The sequence below is a fragment of the Geotrypetes seraphini genome, chromosome 9 (genome assembly GCF_902459505.1).
Source record: "Geotrypetes seraphini chromosome 9, aGeoSer1.1, whole genome shotgun sequence".
NCBI lineage: Eukaryota > Metazoa > Chordata > Amphibia > Gymnophiona > Dermophiidae > Geotrypetes > Geotrypetes seraphini.
In genome coordinates, this window is record NC_047092.1 from 83,115,296 (window position 1) to 83,134,701 (window position 19,406).

The 19,406-nt window shown below is 43.8% G+C and overlaps 1 protein-coding gene across 1 annotated transcript in view; it reads left to right on the forward strand.

Annotated features, from left to right (window-relative positions):
- The window catches only part of DGKI (diacylglycerol kinase iota), a 1,086,779-nt gene that overhangs the window by 85,867 nt on the left and 981,506 nt on the right, over positions 1–19,406 (forward strand). The window contains exon 2 of the mRNA XM_033957757.1: positions 8,798–8,906. Within this exon, the coding sequence (XP_033813648.1) occupies positions 8,798–8,906 (109 nt within the window). The remainder of the gene's footprint in view (positions 1–8,797; positions 8,907–19,406) is intronic.

Below are 19,406 nucleotides of genomic sequence, written 5' to 3' on the forward strand. Positions count from 1 at the left end.
CTGCTGAGTTCATGCCATTTATTCCATTTGTATATATATTTCTAAAATAGCTGCTGTAGCTATACATTTCAATAAATACATGTGCTCCTGCAAACATTTTAGAAAAGGCATTGTGTCACCAGGACCTTTTCTAAAATGTTTCTAGAACTAAGCATGTCCTGACCTGAACCTCTTAATTCTGAGCTCTTCGTTTTATGTCAAATGGGCCTTTATGTGTCTTTATAAAATTACCCTGAAAAGCTGCAGAAATTGAGATTTACACCTGCGTATAGTTTATAAAGTACAAGTTTAAATCACAACTCCATCTTCAAACATGCACTTCAGAGCATAATTTTATAAGTAATACTTTATACATTGTTACATATACATGAAAATATCTATTTAAAATTACCCCTCAACTGAGTAATTTTTCAGAGCTGCCAAAATACCCAGTTCCATGAGGGACATTTTAAGCTAGTCCTGGTTTTCAGTGTACATTCCCACTGTATTGTGGTATTTGTGGACACTGATTCTACCCATTGAAATCCATCCCATAATGCATCAAGATAGGGTTGTCAGAAATTCAGGACTGGCCTAAAATGTCCCTTCTCAAGCTGGGTATATTGGTATCTGTGATTTATTCTAATCTCAGCTTTTTAGGCTGTGTTATCCCCAACAAATTAGAGTCTAAAATGGTTTACAATAAGAAAGTGATCAAAACAAATAAAAAAGCAATGTCTTTCAAATGTTATCAGAAGAAATCAAGAATTTTTGAAATAATAATAATAATAACAGTTTATATACCGCAGGACTGTGAAGTTCTATGCGGTTTACAAAAGATTAAAAGATGGTACAAATTGATTGAACTTAACAGAGGTGAAAGAAAGTGGTTAATAGGTCAAGAGAACCGTTATTGAAGAGAAAGAGTTGTATGGGTCAGTTGTCTAGATACTTCAGGAACAGATATGTTTTTAGGCGCTTCCTGAATTCCTCATAAGTAGTGGGCGAAAGCAATTGTTCTAGATCTTTACCCCATAATGCTGCCTGATGTGAGAGAAAGTGTTGATGGTGTTTTTTGAGTTTACATCCTCTAACTGGGGGGGAAACGAAGTTCAAATGTGAGCTTCTCTTGTGCCTGTTGGCTGAGAAGGAGAAAAGGTCAGTTATGTATTTAGGGGTTAGTCCGTATAGTACTTTAAAGCAGAGGCAGGCGAACTTAAACTTTACGCGTGCTTCCATCGGTAACCAGTACAGCTATCGGTAGTAAGGTGTCACGTGATCAAACTTCTTCAGCCCGAAAATTAGTCTGACCGCTGCATTTTGCATTAATTGTAATCGTCGCATATTCTTTTGGGAAATTGCTAAATAGGCGATGTTACAGTAATCAAGTTGACTCAGTACGAGGGATTGTACCAGAATTCTGAATGCTGACATATCAAAATATGCTTTAATGGATCGAAGTTTCCAGAGAGTGAAAAAACCCTTTCTGATTAAGGAGTCTACTTGGTCTTTCATGGTTAGGCATTGATCCAGATAAGCTTTTAAATACTTGTGAAAGATCACATAAGAGGAAGACTGAACTGCAATGATATATCATTCCAAGTGAAAACTGTCTGATAGGAAAGATGGTTTTCACTTACCATATATACTTGAATATGTTGATCCGAATATAAGTCGAGACCACATTTTCCCCCCAAAAAGGAGGAAAGATAGTTGACTCTTAATAAGTCGGACGGCTTAATATTCAAGTGTCCTGCCCTGTCAAGCTCTGCACCCAGCCCCCTTCCTTCCTCTCCTGTCAGGCTCTGCGCCCAGCACCCTTCCTTCCCCCCTGTCAGGCTCTGCGCCCAGCACCCTTCCTTCCCCTCCCTGTCAGGCATTGCACCAGCCCCCTTCCTTCCCCCCCAGTCAAGCATTGCACCAGCCCCCTTCCTTCTTTCCTTCCCCCCCTTGTCAGGCATTGCACCAGCCCTCTTCCTTCCCCCTTCCCCTGTCAGACTCTGCATCCAGCACCCTTCCTTCCTTTCCCATCAGATTCTGCACCCTCCCTCCCTGCTCTATCCTCATAGGTACCTCATCTAGCAATCCGCGGTGTAGGTGCAGCGGGCAGGAGCGATGTTTCCAAGTTCCTGCCCTGCTGCTAACCAGATGCCGGAGTTTCTTCACCGCTGAGCGACACGAGCAGGAGCGCGATTTGGCGCTGCTGCTCGGTACTGAGAGGCATCCTTAATGGCTCCTGCGAATTCTTAGGGCGCTCAGTTTATTTGTATATAATCTATGCAGAACCATGACAAAGACTTTGCTAAAATCTAAGTACACTACATCTAGCGCTCTCCCTTGTGTATTACTTAAACCATATTAGCTTCTGCCCTTAATGACAAATGGCAAGTAATATTGGCTATCTCATTAGCTCTTTCAGCTGCATTTGACTTAGTTAACCATGATTTATTGCTTTCAAGTTTACAAGATATCGGTCTATTACAAACAATGTTAACATAGTTTAACTCTTTCTTATCTGGATGAACATATAAAGTTTCTATTAATCAGTCTATTTCTAAAGTGATCCTTTACTTTTTAATATTTTTATCAGTCCACTTGCAGCTATTCTACAGAATTGTAATATGTTTTTTCCACATATACTATATGCTGCTGATTCTTTTGCTTTATCATACTGATAAGTTCTCTCTGGATATTTCTCCACTACAAAAATGTCTTGAAAAGGACGCCCAATGGCTTTCATTAAACCAACTAGTGTTAAACCGAAATAAAACCACAGCCTGTTAGCTTGCAGGTCACCACTCGCCTTTTACTTATCCAATTAAGCTATTAGGAACATCTATTGAACCTATACAACAATTTTGTTATTTAGGAGTTATATTAGATTCAAAATTGACTTTGTTATCTACAGTCAATGGTATTTTATTTAAGAAAGCTTCGTACAGTTCGTTTTATGATAAAACTTCCTTTCATATATTTCAAACATTACAGAATACAGCTACCATTTCCTGACCCATTCGTATTCCAAAGATAATGTAATGCCATTGCTGAAATAATATCACCTGCTCCATGTTGCTTATCAGATTCGATATAAATTAATTCTACTTTCATATAAAACTTTTAAACAGAACTCTCCTGATTATTATCTACTCATACTATACCATATTCCTCTACAATACACCTTAGATCTTTAAATGACTACAGAATGGCATTGCCTAACCAATGTTTGACACATTTAGATGTTCGGCAAAATTTACATGAGATAAGTTGCTGCTGCGGGAGGGGTTCGGGAGTTCAGGGGTAGGAGGGAGTGGGCATCCCTTCTGCCCCACTGCTTCAGGAAGGTTTTGGGGGCAGGAGGGAATAGGCATCCCTCCTGCCAGCCGATGTCGCGGGTGGATTTTCCTGCCATGGCCACTCAGCTGATTGCAGCAGGGGCATTTTTTTGTCCTACATTTCAGACATCTGTCGTGGCCTTAGGGAGATGCCTAAGGCCGCTTAAGCTTGCCCAAGGCCACTTCCAGGTGAAACCATTATTGTATTTCACCAAAACTTACCTATTGTTTTTACTTTAAATCCTTAATTTGTCTTGTAAATATATCCTTGCAAGTCTCCCCCTTGTTTTTAACATTGTAAAATGCTTAGAGTTCATGATAGGTGTTTCAACAAACTGTAATAAAATTTGGTAAACTTGGTAGGTGCTGGGGGGCTCCGCTGCCCAGAGGTGATTTTTCTACCTTACCCTTTTGCACAGAATTTGGTGGACTCAGCTATAAGACTCGGTGCCCCCTGTGTAATTGGCGCTGTGCGTATGCCTCTCCATTGTTCTTTCGATGGAAGGGTATATGAATGCTGGAGCCTTGTGCTTCTCTGTGGGACCCATTCTTATTGTGCAGGGACTTTGTTGTAGCATACTCTGACATCCTTTCAGCTGCGACATCCTATAGGCTGTCCTATTCTTCAACTTGGGCAGTGGGTGTAAGTGTGATATATGTGGCTGTTTTGCTTGTTGGAGTGTATGGCGTCTGCCCTTGAATTGCATGGATTTGTGAGACCTATTTGCTGGTTGTGGGGACCGGGTGGGGGGCTGGGAGTCCTGTTCACCTCATGCCATGACTCCATCATTCTGGTTTGCCTGTGTGGCGCAGAACAAATTTATTTGGTTGTGTTTAGAGTTGTAGGGGGGGCATGCTCTTAGGGAGGGTGCCAGGGTGGGGGAAGGAAGTGTGGGTGGTCCTCCTTCAGCTATATTTTTTTGTTTGCTGCTTGTTGTGCAATTGAGAATCTTTCATTCTACTTCTCCTGATGTGTTCTTTCTGGTTCTTTTTACCTTGGGGGAGGCTGGACTCCTGGGGTCTTCTTTCATTTTTTTTTCCTGTGTGATGTGGCTTTCTTTTTCTTATCTAACTAGCTAACTCTGAGTACTCCTTTCCGGATTACCTCCTGGAATTTCGGGGGAATTACCTTGCCTGTTAAACGTTCCAAAATTTTAGCAGTGTTACAGCGCTACTGAGCGGATATTGCAAGCTTACAATAGTCCCGATTGATGAATGCTGAGCACCTCAAGTTACGTCGCTCGTGGGTTGGTGAGGTTCATTTTTGCCTCCCCAACGGGGCACCATGGTGGCATTGCAGTGTTGGTCTGTAAGTCCTTGCCACTTGGGGTTCAAGTCCTCGATTAATCTCCAGATGGCTGCTATCTTCTTTTGCACTTGATGCTGGGTGACAAGTGTTATTTGCTGTTGGTTGTTTATGGTCTGAATCTTCCTTTTAACAGAAGTTAACCCAACTTTGTTCTCGTTATTCCGGAGACCTGCTCATCTTATTGGGTGATTTTAATTTAGTTATGGACCCTACTTGTGACAGGTCCAGTGCTCCGTCTTCCAATCTGGGGGCTAAGGGACACCTTCTTGCTGATTTTTGTGATTCTATTGCTGTGGAAGATCACTGGTGTTTGTTACATCCAGAGGTTAGGGATTATACCCACCTATCCCATGCTTATCATAACTGGTCTCAGATCGACTACTTGTTCGTGTCTCCAGAGTTGTTTTCTTCTGTGTTATCGGCAGAGATTGGTCATCTGAATATTTCTGATCATATGCCTATTTGGTTAGATATTCACTTACTTGTAGCTTACATCTGCTCTCCTTTCTGGTGCTTTCTGTTTTATCTTGCCCAGGATGTAGAATTTAAGAAATTCCTTCAGACCCAATGGAATGTCTATTTGGGCCATAATGCACAATATCAGGATGACCCCATTTTACTATGGGAGGCCGCTAAGACTTTACTCCGGGGTCATTTTCTCTCTTATACTTGGAGACTCAGGAACAATATTTATCTTCTCAGGAGGTCCTTAATTCTCTTCTTCACTCGAGATCTCAGAAGTGGATGGCCTTTCATAAACATCGCTTTCAACAGTTTGTCAATAAGCCGGGGCCTCTTCTAGCATGCTTTGTAGATACTAAAACCGTCCGTAGGCCGGGGCAGGGTATCTCGCTCCACTGATGTCTCGCAGGTTCTTTATGACTTCTTTGCAAAATTGTATGATACTCCCGAAGATGCTTCCCCAGATTTGCTAGTGGATTATCTTCAGTTGTCTGGGTTGCCTCGACTCTCTGAGGAAGTGGTGTCTAGTTTGAACTGCCCCTTTCAGGCTTTAGAATTACAGACTGTGATTAAGGCCCTGAAATTTGGCAAGGCCCTGGGCCTGGATGGGTTTGATGGTGACTTATACCGGATTCTTTCTCCACATTTGTGTGGCCCCTTATTGTCATATTATAATGCAAATTGACAATGGAAAAATAGTTTGTTCACCTTATCTTACAACAAGCAATTGACTGTGAACAAACCAGTTCGCAGATAATATTTGTACCTCCGTAGCAATTAAAAATGAAACAGCATGAGAGTGGAGAGCATTAGCCTCTGAGGAAACATGCCAGTGAAATGGCTGGGTAGCCGTCAGGCTATAAGATAAGTGCTCTTCTCTATTACTATTCCAGCACCACATTGATGCATTAGGGTATTGCCTGCATTAAAAAAGATAACAAGACCAATGATGAATACATTATCCCAATAAGGACATGAAATCAATTAAGTAGTGTCTTGGATATTTGAGGTCTTGGTACAAATATTATCTGCAAACTGGTTTGTTCACAGTCAATTGCATATTATAATGCAGCCATTTTTGGTGGCTCTTTTCCCTGTTATGCCAATGAGGCGCTCATCACGTTATTGCTGAAGCCAGGTAAGGTGGCGGATGATCCTGGTTCATATCGCCTGATCTCTTTGATCAGTGTCGATCTTAAACTTCTTTCTCGTATGCTGGCAGACCGTCTAGCCCCTCACCATCCTTTGATTCATGAGGATCAGGTAGGCTTTGTCTGTGGTTGCCAGTCAGTCTGCAACATTTGGAAGGTTCTTTTTGCACTTGCCCATTGCCAACAACATCAAATTCCCACTTTGTTTGTTAGTTTGGATGCCTCCAAGGCCTTTGATAGTGTTCATTGGTCCTTTTTGTTTCGTACCCTTGAGTATGTTGACCTTGGAGGGTTCTATCATAATGCCTACTTGTCTTTACTCCAATCCGAGGGCGTCCTTGTTGGTTAATGTCCCCTCTCCCCTTTACTATTTCTTCTTTCTTTAGAACCCTTGCTTTGCACCTTACATCTGTTCGAAGACATAAGGGACCTCCTTGTTGTGGGGGTAGGACTAAAGACTTTAGCATTCACGGATGACATGTTTTTGATTCTTACCCATCCGGAGGTTTCCTTGCATTGGATCTCATCTCTGAGTTTGGCTTTTATTCTGGCCTATTTCTGAATCTGGACAAATTGGTTGCAATGCACTCTTCTCCTGAGGTTCGCGCTATTTGGAAAGGGTAATTTCCCTTGCCATGGCCGACTCATTGTTGAAATACCTGGGCATTCGTATTCCACTTGACCTTTCTCGATTGTATACTTTGAATATCAACCCGCTTTTCAGACTCTTACTAATCAATTACCGCTGTGGAGGAGCCTCCCTCTCTCACTATTAGGTTGGGTGAGCTTGTATAATATGCTTATTGTCCCATGTTGGTTGTATGTCTTCCAGGTTCTCCCTCTTTATCTGACCCTTAAAGATGAAAAGCTACTGGTGCGTTTGGTTCAGCGGTTTCTCTGGGCACGTAAGAGAGCCCTACTACCTTATTGGCTTGCGGCAACTCCCTGGTACAAGGGTGGACTGGTTTGTTGAACATTCGTTTCTTGACTGTTGGTTATGTTAGCGACACGTAAATGACTTTTTTCGAGGAACCTCTAACTTTACTAACACTTCTCTGGAGCTTTCCTGTTTTCGTACTACTCACTTTAGTGCTTATCTCCTCTCTGTCCTCTCTCCTCTGCCTGAGCTTCTCCTATATAAGGTACTGCACCGTCTTTTGCGGCAGGTCTGGCAATGGGTCTGCAAATTTCATTCTCTTAGTACTACTATATCTCCCTTCTTGCCTATTTGTTTCAATGGTAACTCTCCTCCTGGTGTGGATGGGGTTAGTTTTGTCAGATGGGAGGCATGGGGGATTCATTATTTATTTCATTTAGTGGAGGACGATGGGAGCATTAAATCCTTTGCTCAACTACAACAGGACTATGATCTTTCCCATACTGATGGTTTTGCTTATATGCAGATTCATCATTACCTTACTTATTTACCATCTCTCCACTTAGCCCCTTGTTAAGAGCTGTTGTCTACTGCTCATACCATTGGTTCCCAACTCCCGATTCCTCTTAAATTTGATCACAAACATCTGAAGGATGAGTCCCCGGTGCTCGACCATTCTAGATTGCGAGATGCCTGGTCTCATGATTTAAACCTAGAATTGCCAGAGGATGTGATTTTGCAAGCTGTTAAAAAATTGCCTACCTTATGTAAATACACTTCTTTCTGGGAACAACAATATAAATTAGTCTTAAGATTGTATATTTCTCCTAAGAGGGCTTATTTTTCTGGGTTTCGACCTTCTGCTGAGTGTCTTCGCTGTACTGCTCCAGAGGCCGGTTTGGGCCATATGGTTTGGACATGTCCCAATATCAGAGCTTATTGGGACAAAATATTTATCTTTGTGGAGCACATTTGGCGAACATGATGGAAGTCTACATTTGGGGGCTGATTCGTGAAAGTGACCACAATATAATTGCAAATCTTGAAACACTACTCACTTTTAAATCTTCTGTGGTCATCTTTGTATAACTTCAATATAATTTCATGCTAATTGTGATTCATATGTTGCTTTTTATGACTTTATAAGAATGAAAAGATAATTTGGTGTTTTCAAGTTTTAAATAGGCAATGTTTTATGAAAATAACTGACATTTTCTATATATAACTGCCCTCGTAAGGGCAAAAAATCTCTCTGCTGTTTTCAGTTGAACCCTATTTCATATTGTTCTTTTCCTTATTTGTCCTTTTCTATATATATTGTAGTACTGCCCTTCTTTTCCTTTTGTTTTTGTCCGTCTGTTGAACCTTGTTTGTTTTTACTAATCAATCCCTAATAATGATATGTATTTGTTTTAATATTTATCTTTTACATTATGGTATGTTATAAATGTATTTTATTGTACACCGCTTTGCATCTCTGATTAAGCGATAAGAAATTATTAATAAACCTTGGAACTTTTGAGGCATGAGCAATAAGGAAATGCCCAGGAACAAAAATTGTGTTACATAGTTGAAGAATAATTCATAAATGTTGCAATTACTGAATGTGCTGGCTCTGAACCCTAAGTTTGGGTAGTGAACTATGTTTTTCTTATTCTTAGCCTTCTTTTATCTTGTCCTGTTCTAGGAAAGCTATCTCTCGTTCAGGTCTGCAACACCTTGCACCTGCAAATAATCCCAGTTTGGCAATCTACAGTGGACCACTGAAGAAGCCCAGAACCACACTGGATTGGAGTGTAAGTCCTAGGTCACAGAATAATGCCCATTTCTTCTTATCTTTTTTTGCCAAAGTCTTAATGTTGACAATTGAGCATGTGGACATTTATCCATTGTTGCACTTTAACGTTTTAGCACACAGTCTGTGATTTAAGGGCCCTTTTACTAAAATGTGCTTTTGGGCATAAATTAGCATATACTGACTGTTAGTGCATAGGCATGTTTAATGCATGTGCTAATTGAGTAGCCTGTAATGAGACAGGAAAATGGGTGGATTATGGATGAGTGATTTGCCGACACATGTATTTGCTGGAATATGCTCTTAGCAGGTGATCACTTATCCTGTGCTGTCACTGGTGCAGATATCTTGGATTCATTTACTGCAATTGCTCTTATGTGGAACATAACATAAGTCTTTATTTGTATACCGCACAATGCCTTGTGGTTCTAGGCGGTGTACAGAAGGAATAAATCAAGGAAAATGTTAACATTAAAGATAGATAAACCATAACATGGTACTAAAGCTCATAGATATTCCCTATCTGTCCCAGACAGGATCACAATCTATGCTATGCAGCCTGAGTGATGGTAGGAACTATTGACACACTCAGGCATCTACTGCCCACAGCTAGCATTCTGGGTTGTGGCAAAACTTCAACCCCAGTGTGTCCTCTATAACAGTGTACTTCAACCTTTTGACACCTATGGACCGGCGGAAATAAAATAATTATTCTGTGGACAGCTCAGTCCCCATCCTATCCCCATGAACTCGTTACCTGTCTCCAGCCCAGGTTAGCTACGTGCAGCGTGCAAGAGCCACTGTGCGCTGTCCCAGCAAACAAGTGCAGCTGGCGCTGAAGATAAGGAGCAGCCAGGCTGGAAGGAAGATGGATATGCGCTTGCAGGGGACACTAATTCTTCACAGACAGGCAGGAAATCTTTGTGGACCGGCACCGGTCCATGGACCGGTGGTTGAAGAACACTGCTCTATAACAAGAGGATCCCTTCAGGACTTAATAAGGTGCTAGGCCGCTGCTTAGAAGTGCATGTACAGGTAAGTAATGGTAATTTCTTCTTTATAATCAAGCAATAAGTCAGAATGTCCAAAATGAATAGAAGTTTATTGAGGCCACCAGCCAAATTAGGTTGCAACAGGTTCAAGCCTGCTTTATGTTCATGGCACACAGCACGGAAGAGAAACAGAACAGCTTTCATAAGTACACAAAGAAAGCAATTCAGTTTGAATTATAGTTCTTAACAGTCTCTAGTCCCAAGGTTGACCAAACTGGCTCAGTTAATTTCACTGAGTCAGCAAAATGAAAAATAATACTAATATCAAAATAAATTCTTATCACAAAGAACTATATTTCTGATTCTCCTGTATCAGGGTAGTGCTGGAGCTAAGCTGGAATAAAGTTGGTATGATAATGGCAATCTTTGCCAGTAATTAGCATTTACACCAGGTCAACAGCAATCTGAACACCAGTTTTCAGCCACAGTTCTTTCATGCACTGAATAAAACATTTCATTCACAAACTTCAGCAGTACTGCTGCACCTACAATTCTTGAAAAATGAGGTGCTTTTCATACAGAGAACTCAGAAAAGGCTTTAGCAACGTTAGGGGTTAATTCAGCAGCAAAACTACATAACTTAATATCTCCTGTCTCCGTGGCAACCACCAAGAGCTGCCTCAGCTGGATGGAGCATACTGATTGAAGCAAACGGCAAACAAAAACTGCTTCAAACCAAAACTGGCTCCTACTCATACATTTCAAAACCAAACATTTTAAAAAATGCTTTGGTTTCTGAACACATAAAGAAAGTTCAGCTTTTCAATATTCAGGTAAGTGAGTGCAATTTGTCATACCAGAAAAACACAATCTTTCTGCAGCCAACCCAGCACCATTAAAGAGAGTAACAACATAAATTCACACTGGTTCAGGTGATCTGCATTGCCTCAGGGAAATCACAGCCTTTAGGCAAACATTCTTGGATTTCCATAACCTCCAGGAGCATAGCCAAACCTTCCGATGGGTTAGGAGAAACTTCATCTACCTCCTGCATTACCTAGCCTAATCTGAGTTGTCAGCAACTGGAGCAAACTTCTGCTGCTTTCCAGCCTCTGCACTCTCTGAGCTCTCCATTCTTCCAGCCTTTCCTGTGCTCCCCCCTCTCATGAATCCTGATCCTGTCTTTAAGCAGCTGTAAGCCACGCCTCCTAATCCAGGGCGGGGGAAAAAGTAACAGGTTCTTCAGAATACTGAGCAGGCTTCATCCTCCTGCTTCTAGCACAGACATATCAGACTCTGGCCCGCGGTGTAATAAAATTTGGCTCGCCAGACAATTACAAATTTGCACTTAAGCTGGCCTGCCAGCAGACATTTTTTTTTTTTTTACCCAATCAGGTACAAGCGCTGCATCAGCTGTAGGTCCATGCGGCTTCCTGGTCTCACATTAAAGCAGCCTGCAGAGGATTGCTGGTCGACTGTAACAATTCTAGCAGGCTGCTGTAGCCTCAGCAGCACGTTCTCTCTGCTGCGGTCCTGTATGTTAGAGGAGGGGCGGGACTGCAGCAGAGGGAACGTGCTGCAGAAGCCGACGGCAGCCTGCTAGGATCACTACAGCTGACCGGTGATCCTCTGCAGACTGCTTTAATGTGAGGCTGGGATGGAGGGAGGGAAGGAACAGAGGGCCAAATCTCGGACCAAAAGGAAAGATGCCAGACCTCTGGGGGAGGGAAGGGAAACAGAAGGGAAGAAGAAAGAAGGAGACCCTGGCAAGTGAGTTATGAGAAGACAACCAGAGCCTGAGACCACAACATGATTTGAATAATGATCAGACAACAAAAGGTAGAAAAAATAATTGCATTTTCTGTTTTGTGATTACAATATGTCAGATTTGAACTAGGACCTAAAAAAGAGAGGAAAAGTCTTTTTTATTTATTTTGTTTATATCACAGAGCCAGCATGTGAGTTGGAGTGGTTGTGACCTTATACTTCTACTAAGACTAAGGAATCCTTTTATTAAGGTGCGCATTTAGCGCGCTCTAAATTGGTTAGTGTACCTTAATAAAAGGACCCCTAAGTATCTTAATAAAAAATTTGGCCCATGACTTAGCCTATGTTTTAGATTTTGGCCCCTTATGTGATTGAGTTTGACACCCCTGTTCTAGCAGTTCTTTGCTTTAAAGGTACAGGCACCACATCGGTTACTAAACCCTTGGCTGAGCTTGGGTTTGTCCCAGTCATGTCAAAGCTTCTTTGCTTCACATTCTCCTGCCACTCTTCAGCATGATCTTTCTTATTATCACAGGGATAGTCAGTTCTTTCTGGGATCCAGGCACTAACCTGGTCTGCCTTCCTACAACAGGGATCAGTGAAAATCCTGTTTTTTCTTGGGGCAAACCCTGAGCTGGTAATGGGTTTGTCACACTATGTACTATAATAGAAAAAAGAAAACAATATTAAAGCTCAAAAAAGGAAGAAGAAATGGAATGAGAAAAAAAGCAGAATGTATGAAAAAATTAAGCTAAAATGGAATAGAAGTCCTAATTGGGCTCAGTTCAATATAAATCAACAGCATGCCACCCCTTTATTTCACCCCTCCACTATCTCACTAACTCTATCTTCTTCCCCCAGCATATGTCCTTTTTCTTTATCCCTCCTTCCATCCAGTATGTGTTCTTTCTCCACTTCCATTCAGCATTTGCTCTCCCTTCTCCCAACTTCCATCATCTGCCCTCTTCTCTCCCCCCACTTCCATCGTTTGCCCCTTCTTTCTCTTCCCCCCACTTCCATCATCTGCCCCTTCTCTACACACCCATCATCTGCCCCTTCTCTCTCTTTCTCCCCCTTGCATCATCTGCCCCCATCTCTCTCCCTTCCTCTCACCTTGTTTTCCAATTTTGGCAACAAGATTGGCAACGCACCCCCTTCCCCCCCCCTCGTGATGACACTCCAGATTGGCAACGGGCCTCCTTCTCCGCCCGGCATCAACAGAACTTCAGATCGGCAACGCGGTGCTCAGTCCAAAGCTTCCCTCTGACTCGAACTGCCTGGGCGGAAACAGAAAGCTGAGTCAGAGGGAAGCTTTGGGCTGAGCACCGCGTTGCCGATCTGAAGTGCTGTTGATGCCGGGGGAAGAAGGCGGTCCATTGCCGAACTTGAGTGCCATCACGGGAGGGGGGGGGAGACCCATTGCTGATCTTAAATTGCGTCGCGGGGAGGGGGGGCCGATGCAGTCCAGACGCTGCTGATAGCCCCAATCTGATCTTGCCGGCCCTGTGCGGACCAGCAGGAATTTTCTGTGGACCGGCACTGGACGACCCGGACCTGGCCGGCTGTGCACCCCTTCCTAAGGCTTGCACCCGGGGCGGACTTCCTCCACCGCCCCCTTTGGTACGCCACTGGGTGCTCAACTCACCACAAATTGCCAAGTTCATATATAGGAAATTAAAGGGTGATGAGTTGTGAACACACGATTCAAGTTTTATTTTAATTTGATGAGTCGCTTATTTAGATTTACTAAGCGAGTTACAACAGTAATAAAAATATAAACATATATTTAGACATACCATTTAAAATTTAAAAATGATGGGTTAGACCGACAGACTTACAGACTAATCAATACACAAGGTAAGGAGGGATAGAACTACAATTCAATGCTTTAAAGTACAGAAAAGAGCCATAGATGTAAAGAACATTAGGGAGGGAAAAGTAGAATCCTGAAGGGAAACTAGTATAAAATTTGAACATAATTTAAAGATTAAAAGCATCTTTAAAAAGGAAACACAGCAGATGGTGCCACATAAAGAGGACTTTTAAGTAAAAGAAATGCTAGGGGTAGTCCCTCAGGCCTGGATGAATTAAACTCCCATGGCAAGAAAACATAGAAAAAGAGACCTCAGGGCCACAAAGTTCCTACTCCTGGCTGCAGGCTCTACCCCGGAAGAAGTGATGTCAGAGGTGGGTGGGACCGGCAGCTGGGAGTAGGAACCGTGTAGCTCCACAGTCTCTTTTTCTTTGCTGTGCTGCTGCTGTTAGTTTGGAGAACAGCAGCAGCGAAAGTGGGAGTATTGGGTTGGAGGGGAGGAAGAAAGGGTGCAGACTGCAGACACTGGATTAGGGAGACAGATTCTATATGGAGGAAGAAAGGGGCCAGACACTGGATGAGGGAGAGATGGGGTGCAAGCTGAAAGGGGGAAGAAAGGGGAGAGATGTTAAATGTTGCATGGGCAAGAAAGAGAGCAGACATTGGATTAGGGGAGAGAGAGGACAGATGCTAGATGTGGGTGGGGAGAGATGAGGCAGATGCTGGATGGAAGGGGAGATAGAAGGCAAATGTTGCATGGAAGGGGAGAAGGGGACAGACAGGAAGGGCAGATGTCAAATGAAAGGAGAAGAGGCAGATGCTGAAGATGGAGGGAGTTTAAGAGGAGACAGATGCTTAACATAGTAAATGACGGCAGATAAAGACCCGAATTGTCCATCCAGTCTGCCCAACCATACATGCTCCATAAATTAATTATTTAATTTAAATGGTCCTTTTTCTTAGATATTTCTGGGCCAGAAACCCAGAGCACTGCCCGGCAGTGTGCTTAGGTTTCATTTACTGGAGTCTCCATTAAAGCTCACTCCAGCCCATCTTAACTATCCCAGCCATCGAAGCCCTCCCCAGCCCGTTCTCAACTGAATGTCCATTTATGGGACACAAGCCGTGCAAGCCTACCAAATACTGGCCTTAGTTCCTTCAGTGTATATCCATTATTTTCTGATTAGAGATCCTCTGTGTTCATCCCACGCTTGTTTGTTTGCAGATGATACAAAGTTATTCAGAGTAGTGAAGACGCAGGAGGATTGCGAAGACCTGCAACGTGACAAACACGCTCAAGAAATGGGCCACGACATGGCAAATGAGGTTTAACGTGGATAAGAGTAAGGTTATGCATGTCGGTAACAAAAATCTTATACAAGAATACAGGATGTCTGGTGTGGTACTTGGAGAGACCCCCCAGGAAAGAGCCGTGGGAGTACTGGTTGACGAGTCAATGAAGCCGTCCACGTAATGTGTGGTGGCGAAAAGGGCAAACAGAATGCTAGGAATGATTAAGAAGGGGATCACAAACAGATCATAGAAGGTTATCATGCCGCTGTACGAGGCCATGGTATGCCCTCACCTGGAATACTGCGTCCAGCACTGTTCGCCGTACATGAAGAAGGACACTGTACTACTCGAAAGGGTCCAGAGAAGAGCAACTAAAATGGTTAAGGGGCTGGAGGAGTTGCCATACAATGAGAGATTAGAGAAACTGGGCCTCTTCTCCCATGAAAAAAGGAGACTGAGAGGTGACATGATCGAAACATTCAAGATAATGAAGGGAATAGACTTAGTAGATAAAGACAGGTTGTTCACACTTTCCAAGGTAGAGAAAATGAGAGGGCGCACTCTAAAGTTAAAAGGGGATAGATTCCGTACAAACATAAGAAAGTTCTTCTTCACCCAGAGAGTGGTAGAAATCAGGAATGTTCTTCAGGATGCTGTTATAGGGGAAAACACCCTCCAGGGATTCAAGACAAAGTTAGACAAGTTCCTGCTGAACCAGAACATATGCAGGTAAGTCTAGAATCAGGGCACTGGTCTTTGACCTAAGGGCCACCGTGTGAGCAGACTGCTGGGCACGATGGACCACTGGCCTGACCCAGCAGCGGCAATTCTTATGTTCTTAAATCCCAACTTGTTCCCCATACATATTTTAATTGTGGCATTCTACCTTGTAGGTGCACCTTGATGATCTCACAATGAGGTCACCATTGTGCAGCTGCAAAGGAATCCTTGCAGTGCCCCAGAACTGATGAGTAAAGTAGGGAATTGTCCCAGAAGAAAACAGTAGATAAACCTGAAATTCCTCCTAGGGCACTGCCAAGAAAGAAAATGTCTTTGCATAGCAGTGCACAAAAGGAGGTAGAGACTCCTCATGCCTGTTTACCTTTTTCTAAGCAGCAAGTGAAAAGCAAGGTAACAGGACTACAAATCCCATCAGGCCGAGGGCAGAGAATTCCTAAAGCCAGGACTGAAACAGCTCCAGTGCCTAGCAAAATCCAGAACTGGTTTGAGCCAGCTCAACAAGCACCTGAGCTCAGAATTAGCCAGAACCAAGGGAACACCTGAACTCCAGCACAGGCAATTAACCACTGAGAGAGAAAAGGGTGGGGTTCCTAGTTGCAGGTAGCCACACAGGAGGAACCCAGCAGGTCAAGAGAAGGGGTTCATAGACAGTGGAGCGCAAGACATCAGCGCGCTGGCAATCCAGCACCGCCAATTCGGCGCAAGAAAGAAGCGCGCGGGGGAAAAAGTAATTTTTAAAGAGCTCCGATGGGGGGTTTGGGGTGGCAACCCCCCACTTTATTGGTTAATGTTTGCGCTGCTGTTGGAGGGGATTTCGGGGGGTTTGAAACCTCCATTATAGCGAAAACGAAACTTCTGATTTTTTGGGGGATAAGTTCCGTTTTCTTTATAATGTGAGGGGTTTCACCCCCCCCCCGCAACGGCAGCACGAACACTAACCAATAAAGTGTGTGGGGGGGGGGGTTTGCCACCCCAAACCACCAGTCGGAGCTCTTTAAAATTTATTTTTTTCCCCCGCGCGCTTCTGTCTTCCGCCGAATTGTCGGTGCGCTGGTGTCTGGCGCGCGATTATCCCGTCACCGAGAGAAGGGAACCAGACCTTCTCTGCCAGGAAACAGAAGTGCACCAGGGCCTTATACTCCAGAAGGGCAGGTAGGACCTCAGGATTGGAAGGATTTTGTTGAGGACTCATTAATAAATGAAAATGATATAGAACTGAATGAAGCTCAGAGTATGGAAGAAATGAGTGAGGATTTTTCATACGCTACTGACCCTGATTTAATGGATTGGGGCTGAGGAACAGTAAAAAAAAAAAGTTTGGAGTTTATCAAGAGGAAATTGTTGGTAAATGATTCTAGACTAGCCAGGCTGTATTATTTAAAGTCTCTGGCTAAAAGAGGTTTTTTTTTTTTCCACTTGTTTTATGAAACTTGAAGAAAACTGCACAGCCTAAATCCAAGCAGGACTGAGTTTGTGTTTCTGTGATGCAGTTTGGGGCAGTACATGAAAATTGGTTATTTAAGGCACTGCTGGCACAGGACACTGGGGAACTCTATTCAAAATTTAGTGGGATCTTGGTTGGGATTTTTGTACACCAAAATCTACAGGGCAGGTACAGATCCCAACACCTCTGGGGGTATTTTAGTTAATAAAACCCCAAGGTGAACTTTTCCCCAGTGAAAAGACTTATAAGAAGTCATAGCAGAATCTGGTTGAACAGGCCAGGTGGAAAACAGTAGCTGGGCTGGGAAGGGCCTAGCCCTGTGTGGCAGGTGTTGGCCTGAGAGCCTCAGAGAGGGCCATTAAAAGGCAACAAGCCAAATAAAGGAAACAAATGGATTGTTTTTGTTTGTATTTTGTGCAAGGACTATTGTTTGCTGATATTTTTAGAACTCATTTTGAATTGCTATTGACCTAAGTTACATGCACCAAGTCTGATGTGAAATAAAGATTTCTTTTTTGGCATACAAGTGTTTTGCACTGTTTTTTGAACTTTATTGCAGTTCTTCCCAGCTACCCATACCTCACTTTCGCTCGGCCAAGACCTGTGTGACTTAGGGTATTGGCCCCTGGACACATCCAATCGGCCATGCCCGGTCAGAGCAGGATTAACCAATAGGCCAAGTAGGCACGTGCCTAGGGCCCGAAATGGTCAGGGGGGCCCGATGAAGGAGGGCATCAACATTGTTTATTCCAAACGGCGATGGGCCCCTCCAGCATCAATCGGCAACGCGGCCCCCCCATCGATGGAAAGTAAGATAAGCAAGTAACGCGGGTAAGAATAGCAACGGGAACTGTAATTGTGCAAGCGGTGCTGCTTGCCCAAAGCTTCCCTCTGACACAGCTTCCTGTTTCCGCCTGGGCGCATGGTGGGGTGGGGCGGGTCAGGGGGCCCAGTGTACTTGTGTGCCTAGGGGCCCTCGACAAATTAATTCTGCCCTGTGCCTGGTTACAGTGTATACTCAAGCACATATACAGTATATGCCACTATTCTAATCATTTATGTGCATATCTGGCATTTAAATGTTGGTGCCTTCTTTACAGTTAACTAACGTGACCATTTATTTTTTCATCAAAACAGAACATCTATTAATATTCAGTCCCGCCCCCAATCTCGCCCTAGCCCCACCTCCAATTTCTTCCATTCATTTTTCATGTACACACAATATCTTATTATTTCATAATGGTATTTCATTATTTCAAAATTTTAAAAAAACACAAAGCACTATATACGCAGAGAAAATGTTAATTATTTATATTTGGGGGTTTTCAAAGATGTCACCTTAGTACATATAGTGCAAAATATAAACAGCAGATATAAATTCTCAAAACTGACACATTTTGATCACTAAATTGAAAATAAAATCATTTTTCCTACCTTTGTTGTCTGGTGATTTCATGAATATCTGGTTGAGTTTCCTTTCTTTCATTCCTTTCTGCGCTCAGGCCCAACAGTTGTCCCTTTCTATTCCCTCCCTCCTTCCTTCCTATGTCCTTAGTGCCTCCTTCCTAAGTCCTTAGTGTCTCCAGCGTCTCCTTCCTATATCGTTAGTGTCTCCAGCACCTCCTTCCTATGTCCTTAGTGCCCCCAGATCCAGTGTCAGTTCTCCTTTGTACCTTTGTTCCAGGTCTCCCTCTCTCTCCCTCCTCTGTTATGATCTTGCCTCTCTCTGCTCTTTCTCAGGGTCTCTCCCCCTCTGTCTGCACCTCCCATAGTCCTGCTTCTGCCTCCTCTCTTTCCCCTTTGGTCCAGGCCTTTATCTCTCTAGTCTTTCTTCTACTTACAACCCCCCCTTTCTCTGCCTCTTTCTCTCCTTCCTTTCTCCCTCTTTACTATGTACCCCTCACTGCCTTCCAGCCTTTGTCCTACCCCCTCCCCCAGAGCCAGCCTGCCTGCCTCCCCCAGAGCCAGCCTGCCGGCCAGCCTGCCTTTCCCAGAGCCAGCCTGCCTGCCGGCCGGCCTGCCTCCCCCAGCGCCAGCCTGCCGGCCTCCCGGCCTCCCCCAGAGCCAGCCTGCCGGACTGCTTGCCTGCCTACCTACCTACCTCTCTGCCGCGCCAAAGCCAGCCAGTTTGCCTGCCTACCTCGTTCCCTCCCTACCGTGGAAAAAAAACCTCCATCCAGATCTGCCGCTGCTGTTCCTCTGCTTACCTCTCTGCTGCTAAACGCGCCCAGAAGCCTTCTTCCCGACGTCAATTCTGACGTCGGAGAGGACATTCTAGGCCAGCTAGGCAGCGATTGGCTGGCCCGGAACGTCCTCTCCGACGTCAGAATTGATGTCGGGAAGAAGGCTTCTGGGCACGATTAGCAGCAGAGAGGTAAGCAGAGGAGCAGTGGCGGCGGACCTGGAGGGAGGTTTAAAATCGGGCCTCGATGGAGGCTTTTTTTTTTTGGT